The following is a 15,539-nucleotide window of genomic DNA, read 5'->3' as shown; positions in this document are numbered from 1 at the left end:
GAAGTACAGTGGGAGTGGGTTGTAGGGTGATAACCTTTTTAATTTTTTCCAGTAAAAGTGAGCTTGCACGTTAAGTCACTTCTCTATCCCCTACTGCTCACTGGATAATGGAATGCCGTAATCGCTTCCAGGGTGTAGGTGGGTGACCAGGAAAGTTGTGAAATAAAACCAGTAAGTGGTTGTGTAACCTTTTAGACTGCTCAATTTGGTTGAAGTGCAAAAATGACAAAACTGAACAGAAAAAGAGAAAAATCCTTAACCAATGTGTGTGTATATATTTTAACTGTGTGTTTAGCTTTTTGACTGAGGTTGCACTGTAAGTAGTGTGGTATTCTAAGACAGAAGCACATTTGCAGACAGGTTTGTGTGTGTTTTTTGTTTGTGGATATGGCAAAATGGTAAATCTGACTTTTACAGGAACACAGAAAATATTAGCAACACGTCAGGGGCAGATCAAAACAGACATCCCTTTGAGGTAAATATGCAGTGGTCAATTGTCCTTTTTTTTTTTTTTTTTTGTTTGTTTTTTTGTTTTTCCTTCTTCTACTAATGCACTTTCTATCTAAAGAGCCTAGAGTCCACCCAGTTCACATTACCTCCTGGTTATGGCCAAGTTACTTTTGGGATATTCAATGAGGGCCTAGAGTTCCCCATCTTTGGCGCAAGTGGAGCAAGTGAAGAGAGCCGTGAAGGGGAAAACAGAAGAGAACAACAGTCACGGCAAAGATACAGCGCAAGACAACCACGTGCTAGACTGAGTACAAGGCGCTCGGCGGGAAGGCATGAGGGTGTGCCCACCTTAGAAGGGTGAGAAGGAGCAGTTAGGTATGGGTATGGGATAGTAGCATTTGGCCTAGATCTTCTTCCTTTTTTTTTTTTTTTCCTCTAAGACATGGTTTGTTTTTGGTGGCATTATGTCTGCATATGTCTAAGTTTTCTTAGATTTTCTAGACTTGGTGTGACTCCTGACAACTCTTGTTATCGCATCTATAGCAGGAACCTGTACATAGAGAATGTTGTAATCTTTGTCACCGCTCTCTAGAAATCCCTAGATAGCAGTGGTGAAAACGCTGTATAAAAATCTACTTTACCTTCAAAAGTTTGTGTTTAGTCTGCCAGGATACAGTAATATCACCTATCCTTTCCCAAATGGCTGAAACATTTTTTTTATTCTATGAGCTGACAGCCAACAGAAACAAATAATTACAGGCAATGGGCAAAGATGGAATGAAGACAGTACAAGTGAAAGGAGGTACATTTTTTTTATTTTTACAGCTGCTATCTAGGAATTGCCAGGGACTTTTGATATGAGAGGAAGAAATAAAGACTCTTACAGCAACCTTTGCGCACAGGACTTGGTTAGCTAGTATATGAACAGGAACAAACCAAATTGTGTTGAAAAAATAGATAGTCGGCCTATATTAACATATTATTTATTTATTTTTTTTGGGAATGCCAGTTGCCTTTTTAGCCTCCAGTACTTCACTTGATTAATGCATGTTTTAAGTCAGAGAAGTCAGTGGAAAATGAGAACTCTGGATCAGGTCGGTTAATTAAGGTTTGACGGAGAGTTTAGCAATGACCGTTTACATTTTTCTTCCATTCTCTGAGGGACTCCTTGTTTTTATGGATCATAAGCAACCAAGGATTAGGCTCCTAGAAGCTGTTAATAGCATTGTTTTTGTTTTCTGCTCCTAGAATCTAAATATCCTGTTGCAGACTCCTTTAGGCTATTAGGGTGTTTTGAGCTTCAGCTTCTAGGAGCAGAAAAAAAGTTTGATTTTGTAGGTTTTTTCGATCGTTTTTCCAGCAGAAAAAAAAGCTAAACGCTACCAACAGGTTTTTTTTTTTTGGCTTTCTTTTTTTACATGTACAGTAAAGATGCTCCTAAACAAAAGTTATTACCAGCGGTTTTAATCCAGCAGTTTTTTCCAGCTTTTTTTTTTAAGCTAAAGAAAAAAAAAAACCACGCTAGTGTGCATGGAGCTAAATACTACGGCAGCAATGGACTTTGTAGTCATGTAAAAACCTGAAGACCCACCCCCTAGAGACTATAACTGCTCACGTCTGCTCAGTTACACTTGGTGTTTTTCTGCACTAGACAAAATGTTGGTCTCTGTAAGGGCGCACAAAAACTATTTTCTATGTGCCCTTTTAACTGAACAAAAACTTTCTGGTTCAATGTTTTTTATTAAAGAGATTCTTCAGAAAACAGAGTGACAGATATAGTGGATATAAAAAGTCTACACACCCCTGTTTAATTTTTACATCACAGAAACCTGACATTTTAGACAAAGATAAAAAATTTCAGAACTTTTTCCATCTTTTAACCACTTGCTTACTGGGCACTTATACCCCCTTCCTGCCCAGGCCAATTTTCAGCTTTCAGCGCTGTCACACTTTGAATGACAATTGTGCAGTCATGCAACACTGTACCCATAAGAAATTTTTATCTTTTTTTTTTTTTCACACAAATAGAGCTTTATTTTGGTGGTATTTAATCGCCACTAGGTGTTTTTATTTTTTGCGCTATAAACAAAAAAAAAAGTGAAAAAAAAAAATTTAAAATTTTTTTTTCTTTTGTTTCTATTATAACATTTTGCAAACGGGTAATTTTTCTTCTGTACTGCTGGGCACTGATCATCAGAGGTTAATGTAACCTATAAACTGTACAACTCAGTTGAACAACAAACTTTTTTTTATTTTTACTTCCCTCTACCTAAAAGATTTCAAACTAAAATATTATGGTTGCACAACCTTAAACTAATACTTTGTTGAAGCACCTTTTAATTTTATTCCAGCACTCAGTCTTTTTGGGTATGAGTCGATCAGCATGGCACATCTTGACTTGGCAATATTTGCCCACTCTTCCCTGCAAAAACACTCCAGATCTGTCAGATTGTGAGGGCATCTCCTGTGCACAGCCCTCTTCAGATCACCCCACAGACTTTTTGATCTGATTCAGGTCTGGTCTCTGGCTGGGTCATTCCAAAAACTTTAATGTTCTTCTGGTGAAGCCATTCCTTTTGTTGATTTGGATGTGTTCTTTGGGTCAATGTTATGCTAAAAGATGACGTTCCTCTTCCTGTTCAGCTTTCTAGCAAAAGCCTGAAGGTTTTGTATTGACTGGTATTTGGAACTATTCATAATTCCCTCTACCTTGACTAAGGCTCCAGTTCCAGCTGAAGAAAAACAGCCCCAAAGTATGATGCCACCACCATGCTTCACTGTGGGTATGTTCTTTTAGTGATGTGCAGTGTTTTTGTGCCAAACATATCTTTTGGAATTATGGCCAAAAAGTTCAACCTTGGTTTCATCAGACCATAACACATTTTCCCACATGCTTTTGGGAGACTTCAGATGTGTTTTTGCAAATCTAGCCAGGCTTGGATGTTTTTCTTCGTAAGAAAAGGCTTCCATCTTGCCACTCTACCCCATAGCCCAGACATATGAAGAATACGGGAGATTATTGTCACATGTGTCACACAGCCAGTACTTGCCAGATATTCCTTTAGCTCCTTTTTAATGTTGCTGTAGGCCTCTTGGCAGCCTCCCAGACCAGTTTTCTTTTTGTCTTTTCATCAATTTTGGAAGGATGTCTAGTTCTTGGGAATGTCCCTGTTGCACCATATTTTTCTACACTTGAGGACCGTCTTCACTGTGTTCCATGGTATATCTAATGCCTTGGAGATTCATTTGTACCCTTCTGACTGACAACTTTTAACAGTGAGAACCCTCTGATGCTTTGGAAGACCATGGCTTTTGCTGTAGGATGCAACTAAGAAAATGGAAAGACTTACTAGAACAGCTGAACTTTATTTGGGGTTAATCAGAGGCGCTTTCAATGATGGCAGGTGTGTACTGACTCCTCTTTAACATGATTTTGGATGTGATTGCTTAATTTTTAACACCGCTACATCCCCAGTTAGAAGAGGGTGTGCTCACTTATGCAACCACATTATTTTACTTTTTAAGATTTACTACCCCCCCTAAAACATTTTAGCTTCTTTTTCAATTGAGTTGTACAGTTTATAGGTGGAAAAAGCTCTGAAATTATTTGGTGTTTTTTTTTTTTTTTTTTTTTTTTTTTACATCACAGAAACCTGACATTTTAATAGGGGTGTGTAGACTTTTTATGTCCACTGTACAAGAACAGCCATTCAATAGTGCAATCTCTGATGACTACAACATGACAAAATGGAATACTGTCTCCTCTACATAAAAATGATTAACAAATTGCTTATGTAGTAATTGTTCAAAATCAAGGTAGGCATACGCCAAGCCCAAGCTAAGATGCACATCAATATAGGCTCACAACCAGTTCTAAGGTGCAAGATGGCAACAAATGCACTGCAAACTATCACGGTCTATTCAAACACAGTGTGGCTCGGCCCCACCCCTGCTCTCTGCTCATAGATTTTGACCATTGACTCCTGCTGCTCTTGACCAAGCGCTGGATCAAGATTGGGCTTGGGTGAGTATTTAGGGGGCTGTGTGTTTTTTTTTATTTTTTTTATTTTTTTTTGGTTTAAACCTTAAAGCGGAGTTCCACTCACCCTGTCAAAAAATAAAAGTCAGCAGCTACAAAAACTGTAGCTGCTGACTTTTAAAAAACAGCCACTTACCTGTCCCACGGTGTTTCCCCCGCAGCTCGTTTCACCAGCCGTCCTGTATTCCAGGAGGCCGGCATCTTCAGTGTGGGCACCCAGCTGTGACTGCTTGTGGCTTCACAGCCGGGTACCCACTGCACATGCGCGAGTAGTGCTGCACTTTGTGAATGGTCCTGTAGTCTTCTGGGACCTGTCACGTGTCCAAAAAGACTAAAGGGAGGGGAGGACTAGGCGATCGGACCGGAAGTGGGAGCGGGTACCTGTCAAATTTGGGTACCCGCTTCCCACCCCCCGAAAGTGCCAATCCTTAATGGGGAGGGGGGAGCAGTCCTTAAAGCCGAACGTCCCTTTTTTGGGTGGAGCTCCACTTAAATGTTATTGTAAACCCTCACCTTTTTATAAAACAATCCCATTCAGTTTAAATAGAATTATAATTGCACTGAACAGATGTCATCCCATCAAATTTTGTGTGATGTGTTGCTGGATGCTAGTGTTTTTATGTAAAGTCCTTTGTGTTCAGATCCACAGAGTTATCTGTGCTCTAGTGCTGGTTGGTGGAGCAGTAGTGTCAGCTTTGTTGAAATTACTTTCTGGAAGATTGTCATTTCGCTATTTGCTGGAAGAAAGTCTTTAAAAATTGTAAGCGTATTCACCCCAGTTATGCAAAAAAGCATCAACTACATAGGTCAACACATTGCTATTCTAAAACAAAACAAACATTCCTGTTTTGGTCAGTTATTTCCTCCCTTCATTTTGGAGACATCCGTAGACAAAAAGGAGGTGTATATACACAGCTTTCTGCAACTTTTTTCCCTTCCATTAGCAACAGCCACTTGTTTGTGGCCTTTTCCTTTGGTTTTTCCTCGTTTCCAAGAGTGTTCATATCAATCTGCTACATAATCCAACCTCTTTGTCCATGGACTCCAGTGTTTTAATCATGATGCGAATATTTGAGGACTTCAGATGGATCCTCAACATTGCGATGTCCTCTCTAGTTCCATCACATTACTTGAAGTTCTCAGTTGTTCCCTTTTTAGATTCTTTTCAAGCCAAGGCCTTCTTCCCCAGAAGTTGATGAAACCACAGAATCTAGTTCAGCAACTTCAATCCAAACATTGGTGTTTCATTCCACTCCAGCTTTTTACAAAGAACCTCCTCAAGGTGAACCCCTCCGCCCCCCTCCAGTTCTCTAGTTCAGTTGAACAGTGCCACTGCTGTGGCTTACATCAATTTTCAAAGGGGTAGCACAAGGAGTGTTGCAGCAATGGAGGTAGAATTTATCCTGTCCTGGGTGGAGCTTTTGTGTTCTAGTGCTCCCTGTGGCGCACAATCCTGGAGGTGATCCTTGCATTGGGGGACACCAGATGTGGATTTATTAACACCTCTGTTCAGAAAAAAAAAACCTTAACAGATTTGGTTTCCAGGAAGCAGGACTTGATGATGAGGGCAGTTGACACTCTGGTAGATCTGTGGCATAAGTGTGCCCTGATCTATGCATTACCTCTGTGGAAGCTACTACCTCATCTACTTGTGAATGCAATCCTTCGGATTTATATCTAGTAAAAGCTTCTGCTTTTAGGCAAATAGTTTTCCTGTTTGTCATTGCAGGGGGTACTAAGAGGATCTCTGGTTTTTAGATCCACTATTTAAGTGGGTTCAATAAGCTTTGTGTAGGTCTGAGTTGTGGAATAAAATTCCACAGGAGCAGCGAGTACTTTTTGGGCTTTTGTCATCAGGTCAGTATAACTGTGACCTTGTCTTCTGCAACATGTTTTCGACTTTTTTATGTGGTTGATATATCTGCCTCTGCGAATGTGTTAGTTTTGGCCAAAATGTTTAAGTAGCTATTCAACGCCCCTTTTTTTTTTTTTTTTTCTTTACGCCTCTTAGGCTGGTTCACCTGGATTTTGGCTTTTGATCATTTCTTGGTTGTTATTATTATTATACAGTATTTATAAAGCGCCAACAGTTCGCTCAGCGCTGTACATTACAATGGGAGACGGCACATGCGACAGTACGATAACAATACAATGTGATACACAAGGGGTTCAAGGGCCCTGCTCTTTCGAGCTTACAATCTAGGAGGGAGGGGATAGTGGTACAGGAGAAAATAGCTGTGGGGGATGGAGTGATAGGAAGAGTGGAGGAGGTTGGCAATTAGCAGGGGGTGGGGTAGGCTTCCCTGAAGAGGTGGGTTTTCAGGGTGCGCCTAAAGGAGAGGAGAGTAGGTGATAGTCTGATGGTTTGGGGTAGGGAGTTCCAGAGGATGGGTGACGCCCTGTAGGCGGGCATGGGAGGAGGAGACCAGGGAACTAGAGAGGAGGTCTTGTCAGGAGCAAAGAGTGCGTGTTGGGTGGTATTTAGATATTAGGTCGGTGATGTAGTTTGGGGCAGTATGATGGACAGCTTTGTACATCAGTGTTAGGATTTTGAATTTGATCAGTTGGGCAATCGGAAGCCAGTGGAGGGATTGGTAGAGGGGGGGTGGCGGAAACGGAGCGGTTGGTAAGGTGGATGAGTCTGGCTGCCGTATTCAGGATCGACTGAAGTGGGGATAGCCTGTGGCGAGGCAGGCCAGTGAAGAGGGAGTTGCAGTAATCGAGTCGTGATATGATGAGGGAGTGGATGAGCTGCTTAGTGGTTTCCGGGGTTAGGAACGTGCAGAGTTTGGCGATGTTGCGGAGGTGGAGTCTGCATGAGTTTGTTAGTGATTGGACTTGGGGGTGGAAGGATAGATTGGAGTCAAGTATGACCCCAAGTACTCTGGCTTGTGGGGCAGGCCTGATGGTGGCATTGTTGGACGTGATGGAGAAGTCAGTGGGGGGTGGTGTATGGGCAGGGGGTAAGACGAGGAGCTCGGTTTTGGAGAGGTTCAGTTTAAGGAAGTGGAGCGACATCCAGTCTGTCATTCAGTAGGCTTGTGATTCAGGCGGAGACTGAGTGGGTGAGGTGAGGGGTGGAGAGATAGATTTGCGTGTCGTCGGCATAGAGGTGATAGTTGAAGCCATGAGAGTGTATGAGTTGGCCAAGCGAGGAGGTGTAGATGGAGAAGAGCAGGGGTCCAAGGACAGGGCCTTGAGGGACCCCAACAGAGGGGGAGTGAGGGGGAGGTGGTAGCATTGTAGGTAATGTTGAAGGAGAGTTGTGATAGGTAGGACGAGAGCCAGGAGAGAGCGGAGTCTCTGAGGCCAAGGGAGTGTAGCTTTTTGAGGAGGAGGGGGTGGTCGACTGTGTCAAAGGGCGCAGAGAGGTCGAGGAGTATGAGCACGGAGTAGTGGCCGTTAGCTTTGGCGGTTAGCAGGTCGTTGGATAGTTTGAGTAAGGCAGTTTCGGTGGAGTGTAGGGGACGGAAGCCGGACTGTAGGGGATTGAGGAAGTTGTCGTTGAGGTGGTAGCTTAGGCGATTGTAGACTAAGCGCTCGAGGAGTTTGGATGTAAATGGCAGCAGGGAGATGGGTCTAAGGTTGTTCGGGTCATTGGGGTCCAGGGAGGGATTTTTAAGTATAGGGGTGATGTGCAAGTGCTTCAGAGGGGAGGGGAATGCACCGGAAGAGAGGGAGAGATTAAAGATGTGGGTGAGGGAGCGTAGGATGGAGGAGGGAGGTCGTAGGAGTTGTGAGAGGATAGGGTCGAGGGGGCAGGTGGTGAGGCAGGCATTAGAGTAGACCTTGGTGACTTCCTCGATGGTAGTAAGGTCGAAAGTGTGGAGGGGGCTTCAGTGTGAGGAATGTTAGGTGGGGTGGAGGTCAGAACAGTGGTGAGGGAGAGGGGTGATGAGGGGGTTGCTGTGTGAGAGGGGACGGGTGGGGAGGAAGTTTGAGCAGCGGCGATGTCCCTGCGAATAGTGTCAATCTTGTTTTTGAAATGATTGGCAATCTCAAGGGCGGTGAGTGAGGTGCTGGCTGGAGGTGGGGGCGGAGAGAGTAGGGAGTTAAAAGTGGAGGAGCCGTTGAGGATTGGAGGCGAGGGTCTTGATGAGGGTCAGGAAGTAGGCTTGTTTGGCAGCATGGAGGGAAGAGGTTTAGATGTGGAAGGCAGATTTATAGCGGGTGAAGGATAGTTGGGATCTGGTTTTGCGCCATAGTCGCTCCAGCGCACGACTGCGTCGTTTGAGAGCTTTAGTGTGTTCAGTCTGCCTGGGCTGGAGTGGTCGGGGTCTGATGTTACATGGGGTTAAAGGCTCTAGCGCAGTGGTTCTTAACCTTGTTGGAGGTACTGAACCCCACCAGTTTCATATGCGCATTCACCAAACCCTTCTTAATTGGAAAAATAAAATATGATTTTTAAAATTCAAAACATAGGTATATATTTAGGTATATATTTATACATAGGTGCACAAAATGAACAAAACCGTTAAGAACAAAGAACAAAACCATTAAAACATGATTTTCACACAAAAACAAAAACATCATAATGAATATTTACTGCACGAATCATATGAGTCGGGTGTGGGTCTTCACCTCCGCCGAACCCGCGAGACTGACTCACCGAACCCCTGGGGTTCGATCGAACCCAGGTTAAGAACCACTGCTCTAGCGAGTCAAGGGCGGCTGACCGCGAGTTGTTGTAGGCAGTCATGGCCAGGTCGGGGCAGGACAGGGGGAGGATGCTGTCTATGGAGTTGATCAGCTGCGGAGTGGTGAGGAGCTGGGTTCAGGTTTCGGAGGTTACGGCTGGTAGTAGTATGACACTTAGATGGGTTGGCGTTGGAGGACGAGGAGACAAAGAAGGTAATAAGGTGGTGGTCAGAGAGAGGGAAGGGGGTGTTAGTGAGGTTGTGGGGAGCGCTGAGATGGGAGAAGACAAGGTCCAAGATGTTCCCGTCGGAGTGGGTGGTGGATTGTATGCACTGTGCGAGTGCAAAGGAGGAGGTTAGATGGAGGAATTGTGATGTGGCCGGGTTGTCTGTGTTGACAGGGATGTTGAAATACCCAAGGATGATGGTGGGTAGCTCGGAGGAGAGAAAGAAGGGTAGCCAGGCGGAAAAGTCATCAAGGAAGCGGGATACGGGTCAAGGAGGCTGGTAGATTACAGCAATCCTCACTGGGGTTGGGGAGAAAAGTTGGATGCAGTGGGCTTCGAAGGAAGAGAAGGATAGAGAGGGGGGGTTTGGGAGTACTCGGAAAGTGCTCTGCTGTGACAGGAGCAGACTAACCCCACCACCTTTTACGACCGTTGGGTCTGGGTGAGTGGGTCCAGATGAGACCTCCATAGGAGAGTGCAGCAGGGGAGGTAGTCAGTGGCCTGGATCCAGGTTTCCGTGATCGCTAGGAGGTTGAGGGAGCGGGAAACAAAGAGGTTATGGATGGCAGTAAGCTTGTTGGTTGTGGTAGGACGTGGAAGCGTGAGGGTGCCGTGTGGGTGAGCGAGGTGGTGGAGGGTCAGGGTTCGGGGAGATGTCCCTCGCTGTTAGGAGGAGAAGAAGGGTGAGAAAGGTGGCATGGGAGTAGGATGTGCAGGAGCATGTAAGTCTACCAGTGGGGGTGTTCGAGTCAGTGGGAGGGTGGAGTATTAGGAGGAGGTGGTGGGTGCCGTAGAGGGGCGAAGGAAGCAGTGAGGACACAATATGCAGTTGTTTGGGAGGAGCAGAGGGATATAGAGAAGGGATTCTGGGAACGGAGGAGAGGAATATGAGGAGTGGAAGAGGCATTTAGGGAGGTACAGGGGGTGGCAGATAGGTGCGGTAGGAGGCTTGGCTGCGGATAGTCCAGCATGCGGTGGCGTATCTCGTCGCTGTGTCTTCTGGTAGCTGGAGTTTAAGGGCGTGGGGATCGGGTGTGGAGGGATGGTGTCCAGGGGCGCTTGATTGGAGATTGTCAAGCGTGCAGTGGGGTTTATCATTGTAATGTCTTTCAGCTTTTTTTTTTTTTTCCCCCCCTCTTATTAGGCTGATTCACCTGGAATTTGGCTTTTGATCATTTCTTGGTTGTTTATGCATAAAGCTGTGCCCCTAATATATTTTAGAGAGTATTATTTTTTTTTTTTCTGTATTCGTCCTCATGCACACTGGGCGTCTTTACAGCTGCTGTTTGACTTTTTCTACAACCAGTAAACTCCCCAGCATGTTTTCCTATGTGTCCGTGCACACAGACTGTAATCAACGTTTTTGGCTGGAACAAAACCCCAGAACTAGTGTTTCGAGGAGTTTTTTTTAACTGTAAAAACGCTCGAACGCTGAAAAACACGGTAAATCGTGGCAAACCACCATTTTTGGACTCTTTCTGGTAAAAAAAAAAATACTTTTTTTTGGTTAAAAAAAAAAACGCTAATACAAAAACACTGAAAAACTCCATATTTTTAACGTGACTTTACACATCTAAGGCTACGTTCACACTAGCCTTGTGTGCAGGCGGCAGAGAGGCGTTTGGGAAGCGTTTTTACCGCTTCCCAAACGCCTCTGCCAATTCTGCACATTACAGCACATGGTGCTGTTCTAATGGGAGCGTTTGCGTCGCGTCGCGGCAAAACGGACGCCTCTGGACGAGTCAGGAGGCTTTGAAGCCTCCTATTCTCGTCTATGGTGCCGCTCCGCAAACGCCCGGCCGGCGTTTGCGGTAGGATTGCGACGCGGTTGCGGGGCGTTTGCGGAGCGGTAACACCACTCAAACTGCATTATAGGCGTTTGTGGGGCGTTATTAACGCTCGGCAAACGCCTAGCAACCGCCGCTAAACCGCGCATGCGGAGCGTTTGCCGAGCGTTAAAAAACGCTCCGCAAACGCCAGACCAACGCTTGCCAAACGCTATAGGGGCGTTTGGCAAGCGTTGGCAAAACAGCCTAGTGTGAACGAGCCCTAACATTACCAGCGTTATTAAAACGCTCAGTGTGCATGGAGCCTGATTATTAAGAATACTGTGAGAGCAGCGGAGTGTAGTGAGACTGACCTGCTTTTATATTTTTCAGTGATCAGGTTGGAGGGGTTAGCTAAAAGGGTGCTGGCCTTCAGGTGAAATGTGCCTGGTCTTTCTTCTCTGGGAAGCAGTTTAAGTTTTGGTTGCTTATAATTCATAAAGCTGTGTCACTTGATGGACTTCAAGAAAAGGATTTTACAAGGAGTGCAAAAAAATTGATTAGGGTTTCTTTTAATCATAAATACTACATTACTTTGCACTCCTGAGAACGGTGTATTTTTATCTATCCGTAATCTAATCAATAGAGAAACTGGACAATGATTTGTATTTTTATTTTGATAACGCTTTTTTCTTTTTTTATTAAGAGTCTTCCATTGGTCAGACATTTCTCTGTCTTTTTCCTTTATTAGGATCATTCAGCAGCTGGTGAATGGGATTATTGCACCCACAGCAATGCCAAATTTGGGATTAGGGCCTTGGTGAGTTCAGACTATCAGTAGTTGTACTGTCTGTATTTTGCATGTGTAGCATAGTATGGTCTTCTCCTAGTCCTAATACATCCTTAATTTGCATTTTTAACTGAATTATTTTAAGTACCCAAAATTGACCTGCAACAGCAGTGGTGTACCTAGCATATCTGTCCCCCGATAGCAGTGCAACACACAAAATGTCAGGCGGACTACATCACCCCTAGAGAGTCCACATACAGTTTGAACCACACTCCCCAGATCCCCCTTAGTACACCACTTAGTAACAGCCTCTTGCCGTCTGCACCACAGAGCAAGGGATGTTCTGGAGAAGACAACCGTGACAGAAAAGAGCTCATCAATCTGCTGCTCTCCCTCCACTGTCCAGTCAGGGTGGGGAATAGTCCTGTAAGTGTCTCCTTACAGGAACTAATCTGTACTATCTGCTATTGACCATGCCATCTTTTGCCATGGTGTGTACTTTTAGAACTATACACAAGCTATGACACCAGCAACTGTATGGCTTAAAAGATTGCCTGAGAGCGAACTTAAAGTAGTAATAAACCCAAACGCCAACCTTCATTCTATTGCAGCTTCCCATTCCTTAGATTTGATGGTTGCATTTTAGGGCTTTCTTCTATTTTCATCTGGTAATCCAGCCAATAAGTCTCTTGAAGGGGAAAAAAAGGAACTCTCCACTCTCAAACTCACCAGCAGAATGGATCTGTTGCAGAGATGAGACAAACCTTTAACACTGGCAGAGGTGCTTACAATGGTCAGCTTTTTTTAGGTAAAACCTTTTATCCCAAAAGGGATAAAAAAAAATGCTTGCTGTAACTGCTTATAAAGAGAGCTGGAGTTTGGCTTCAAGTTTTAGTGTATTTAAATCTGCTAGTACGTCTAACACTCGCCTTCCCCCATACTGACAATTCAGCTGTCCAAAGGTGCCCTCTGTGCTTCTTCATCCAGAGTGGAGCACTCTAATACAGGTGTGTGTTACTGGCCAGATCACCAGATGAAAACAGAAGGGAAAAAAGCTTAAGAAAGAAAACTAATGCAGCCACCACTTCTAATTGGTTAACTGCAATATATAAAATTTTGTGGAGGGGGCTTAATACCACTTTAACCAGTTGTCGCCTGGCCTAATTAATTAGTTTTAAGTAATTACAACTAATAAAAAAAGTGTTTTTTTTTTTTAATTTTTTTTGTACTGTCACCAGTTTCCCTGATCACCACCATGCCAGGTATATGATGAACGCTGTACTGCACTGGTGACCGTATGTAAAAAAAAAAATTTTTTTTTTTCTGAAAAAGTATGACAAAATTACAACGTCAAAAAACTCGGCATGCCTCTTATGAAATACGTCGGACTGTCTACTTTGCAAAAAGGGGTCATTTTGGGGATATCTGTACTGTTCTGACATTCTTGGACCTCAAGAAATTAACTGGCTGTCAGTACTTCAGGATTGATCAATTTTCAGATATACACAGATATACACCATGGTTTGTGAACTCTATAACTTTCCTACGGACTAAATACATCCTAATTTTGGGTTATTTTCACCAAAGAAATGTAGTAGAATACATCTCGGCCTAAATTTATGAAGAACAATTATTTAGTTGAAAACTTTTATAACACAAAGAAAAGTGTGTGTTTTTTTTTTTTTTTTTAATTTAGCAAAAAATAACCCCATTGTTGATTAAACACCACCAAAAGAAAGCTGTAGTTGTGTGAAGAAAATGATAAAATTTTAGTTTGGGTACAGTATTGCATGACCGCGCAATTGTCATTCAGAGTGTGAGAGCACTGAAACCTGAAAAATGGCCTGGGCAGGAAGGGGGTAAAAGTGCCCGGTATGGAAGCGGTTAAACACTCTGGCAGCTGACAGTTTCACCAGAGGTATGACTTGCGCATAGAATGCAATGCACATGCACTAGTAGGCAGGATGTAGTAAAAAATTTTCTTTTTAATTTTTTTTTTTTTTTTCTTTTTATATGGAATTTAATAACCTTTATTGAACGTTGAGTGAAATCACCCTGCCCTGCAAGACCATATTGGGCTGGGGAACAGGGCTGTTTTAGATCTCTGAAACTGTTCCCTTCTGTGTGCTATGCTGTTTTTTACATTTTTGTAGGTTTGTAAGAGGACACAACTGTCAGCTGTAAGATAATTGAACTGAAATGTATTTTGCTATAGTTTTTCATATGCCACATTATCATTGTCCAAAATGTAAATAATTGTTTTGGGTTTTTGACCTGTTTAGAATATTGAAGAGTTTTTATAGCCAATAAAGCGTTTATAGAGGGTTAGAACTCCTGTCAGTTTATTTGTTGCTATCTCTGCACCATTGGGTAGATTTCCCTTTTTATATTATGTGCCATAGAGATGCAGTGGGAAGTAACATAAATTCAGAGAGGGGAATTCCCAGTATGTCACAGGATCATATGTCTCTATTGGAAGTTTTCCCCTCTCCACTTCACATGAAAACCGTCTGCTTTTTTTTTTTTTGGGGAGGGGTTCTTTTCTGTCTCTGTGACAACGGTCACCATTTTACTAGTAACTCTCCTGTACTCTGTCCAAATCTAAGAAAAATAAAGCTTTTGGCTTGAATAATTTAAATCCACTTTTGTTGTTGTTTTTTGTTTTTTTTTAATTGGATATTTTTTTACTAACATAGGGGAGTCCTACATTCCAATCCAATGGATTATGCTTGGGGAGCGAATGGCCTTGATACCATAATCACACAGGTATTTCTTAATTCTTAGGGAAATTCTGTGGAAAGTTTGTATTTTATTCTTGCAAAGGTGTCCCCTCTATTTCCTTTTTCCCCTTAGTTACTTAACCAATTTGAGAACACCGGTCCTCCACCTGCAGACAATGAGAAGATCCAAGCCCTTCCAACAATTCAGATAACCGAGGAGCACGTGGGTGAGTATCTGAATTGGTGTATTTTAGGCCCATTTGCTGTGAAGTAGATATTGGTGGGCATTTAACTGTGTGGACATGAACTACTGGAAGATACAAAATTGATTAAAATTAAGCCAAGTCATTAAAAATGCCAGATACTTTTAAGTAAATTATAATTCTCCTGAAAGTTTGACAATTTTTCTAATCTATCAATAGACAAGTAGAGACAATAAAAATGTATATCTCTGAAAGTAAAATTAAAAAAAGTAACTGACTCTAAAATTAACTCTATGGAGGGACAGTCTAGCTAGCTAAAATCTACAAACCTACATTGCAGCTGTGTGTAGCCTACCAAAAAAAAAGGGTGGATGAGAGGGACTCTTTCCTCCTCCAAACTAAAACAATTACTTATGCAGCCAGATCACCAAAGTGATCTCTACATACTATTCCACCCTCATACACTGAAAAGCCAAAAGAGTGACCCAAACACAATATTTTGCATGCTGACATGCATCTTTAAGAGGATGCATGACAAAATATTTTTAATAATTTTTTTTCTCTTCAACCACTTGAGTTATAGCACCTTTTTAAAATGGTTGTAAAACACTGAAATCGAAAAATTAATGACTCATTTACCTCTAGTGTGTACTTGCCTCAATCCATAGCACCTAGTGTGGATCCTGGTTGCTCTCTTCTTCCTTTTT

The 15,539-nt window shown here is 42.9% G+C and overlaps 1 protein-coding gene across 2 annotated transcripts in view; it reads left to right on the top strand.

Annotated features, from left to right (window-relative positions):
• Nucleotides 1-14,918, top strand: part of RNF126 (ring finger protein 126) — a 41,051-nt gene extending 26,133 nt beyond the window's left edge. The window contains exons 3-8 of one of the 2 annotated variants that reach the window (XM_089673556.1): nt 418-475; nt 569-807; nt 1,187-1,252; nt 11,871-11,939; nt 14,606-14,675; nt 14,763-14,918. In XM_089673556.1, coding sequence (XP_089529682.1) covers nt 418-475; nt 569-807; nt 1,187-1,252; nt 11,871-11,939; nt 14,606-14,675; nt 14,763-14,903 — 643 coding nt within the window. In that variant the 3' untranslated portion in view covers nt 14,904-14,918. The remainder of the gene's footprint in view (nt 1-417; nt 476-568; nt 808-1,186; nt 1,253-11,870; nt 11,940-14,605; nt 14,676-14,762) is intronic. The other variant, XM_089673557.1, reaches the window with a different exon arrangement.
• The last annotated feature ends 621 nt before the right edge of the window (nt 14,919-15,539 follow it).

Source organism: Staurois parvus, unplaced genomic scaffold (assembly GCF_062004578.1).
Source record: "Staurois parvus isolate SC_StPar_1 unplaced genomic scaffold, SC_StPar_1.0 ptg000141l, whole genome shotgun sequence".
Lineage (NCBI taxonomy): Eukaryota > Metazoa > Chordata > Amphibia > Anura > Ranidae > Staurois > Staurois parvus.
The sequence above is the reverse complement of the archived record's forward strand: the minus strand, read 5'-3'. Positions and strand labels throughout refer to the sequence as shown.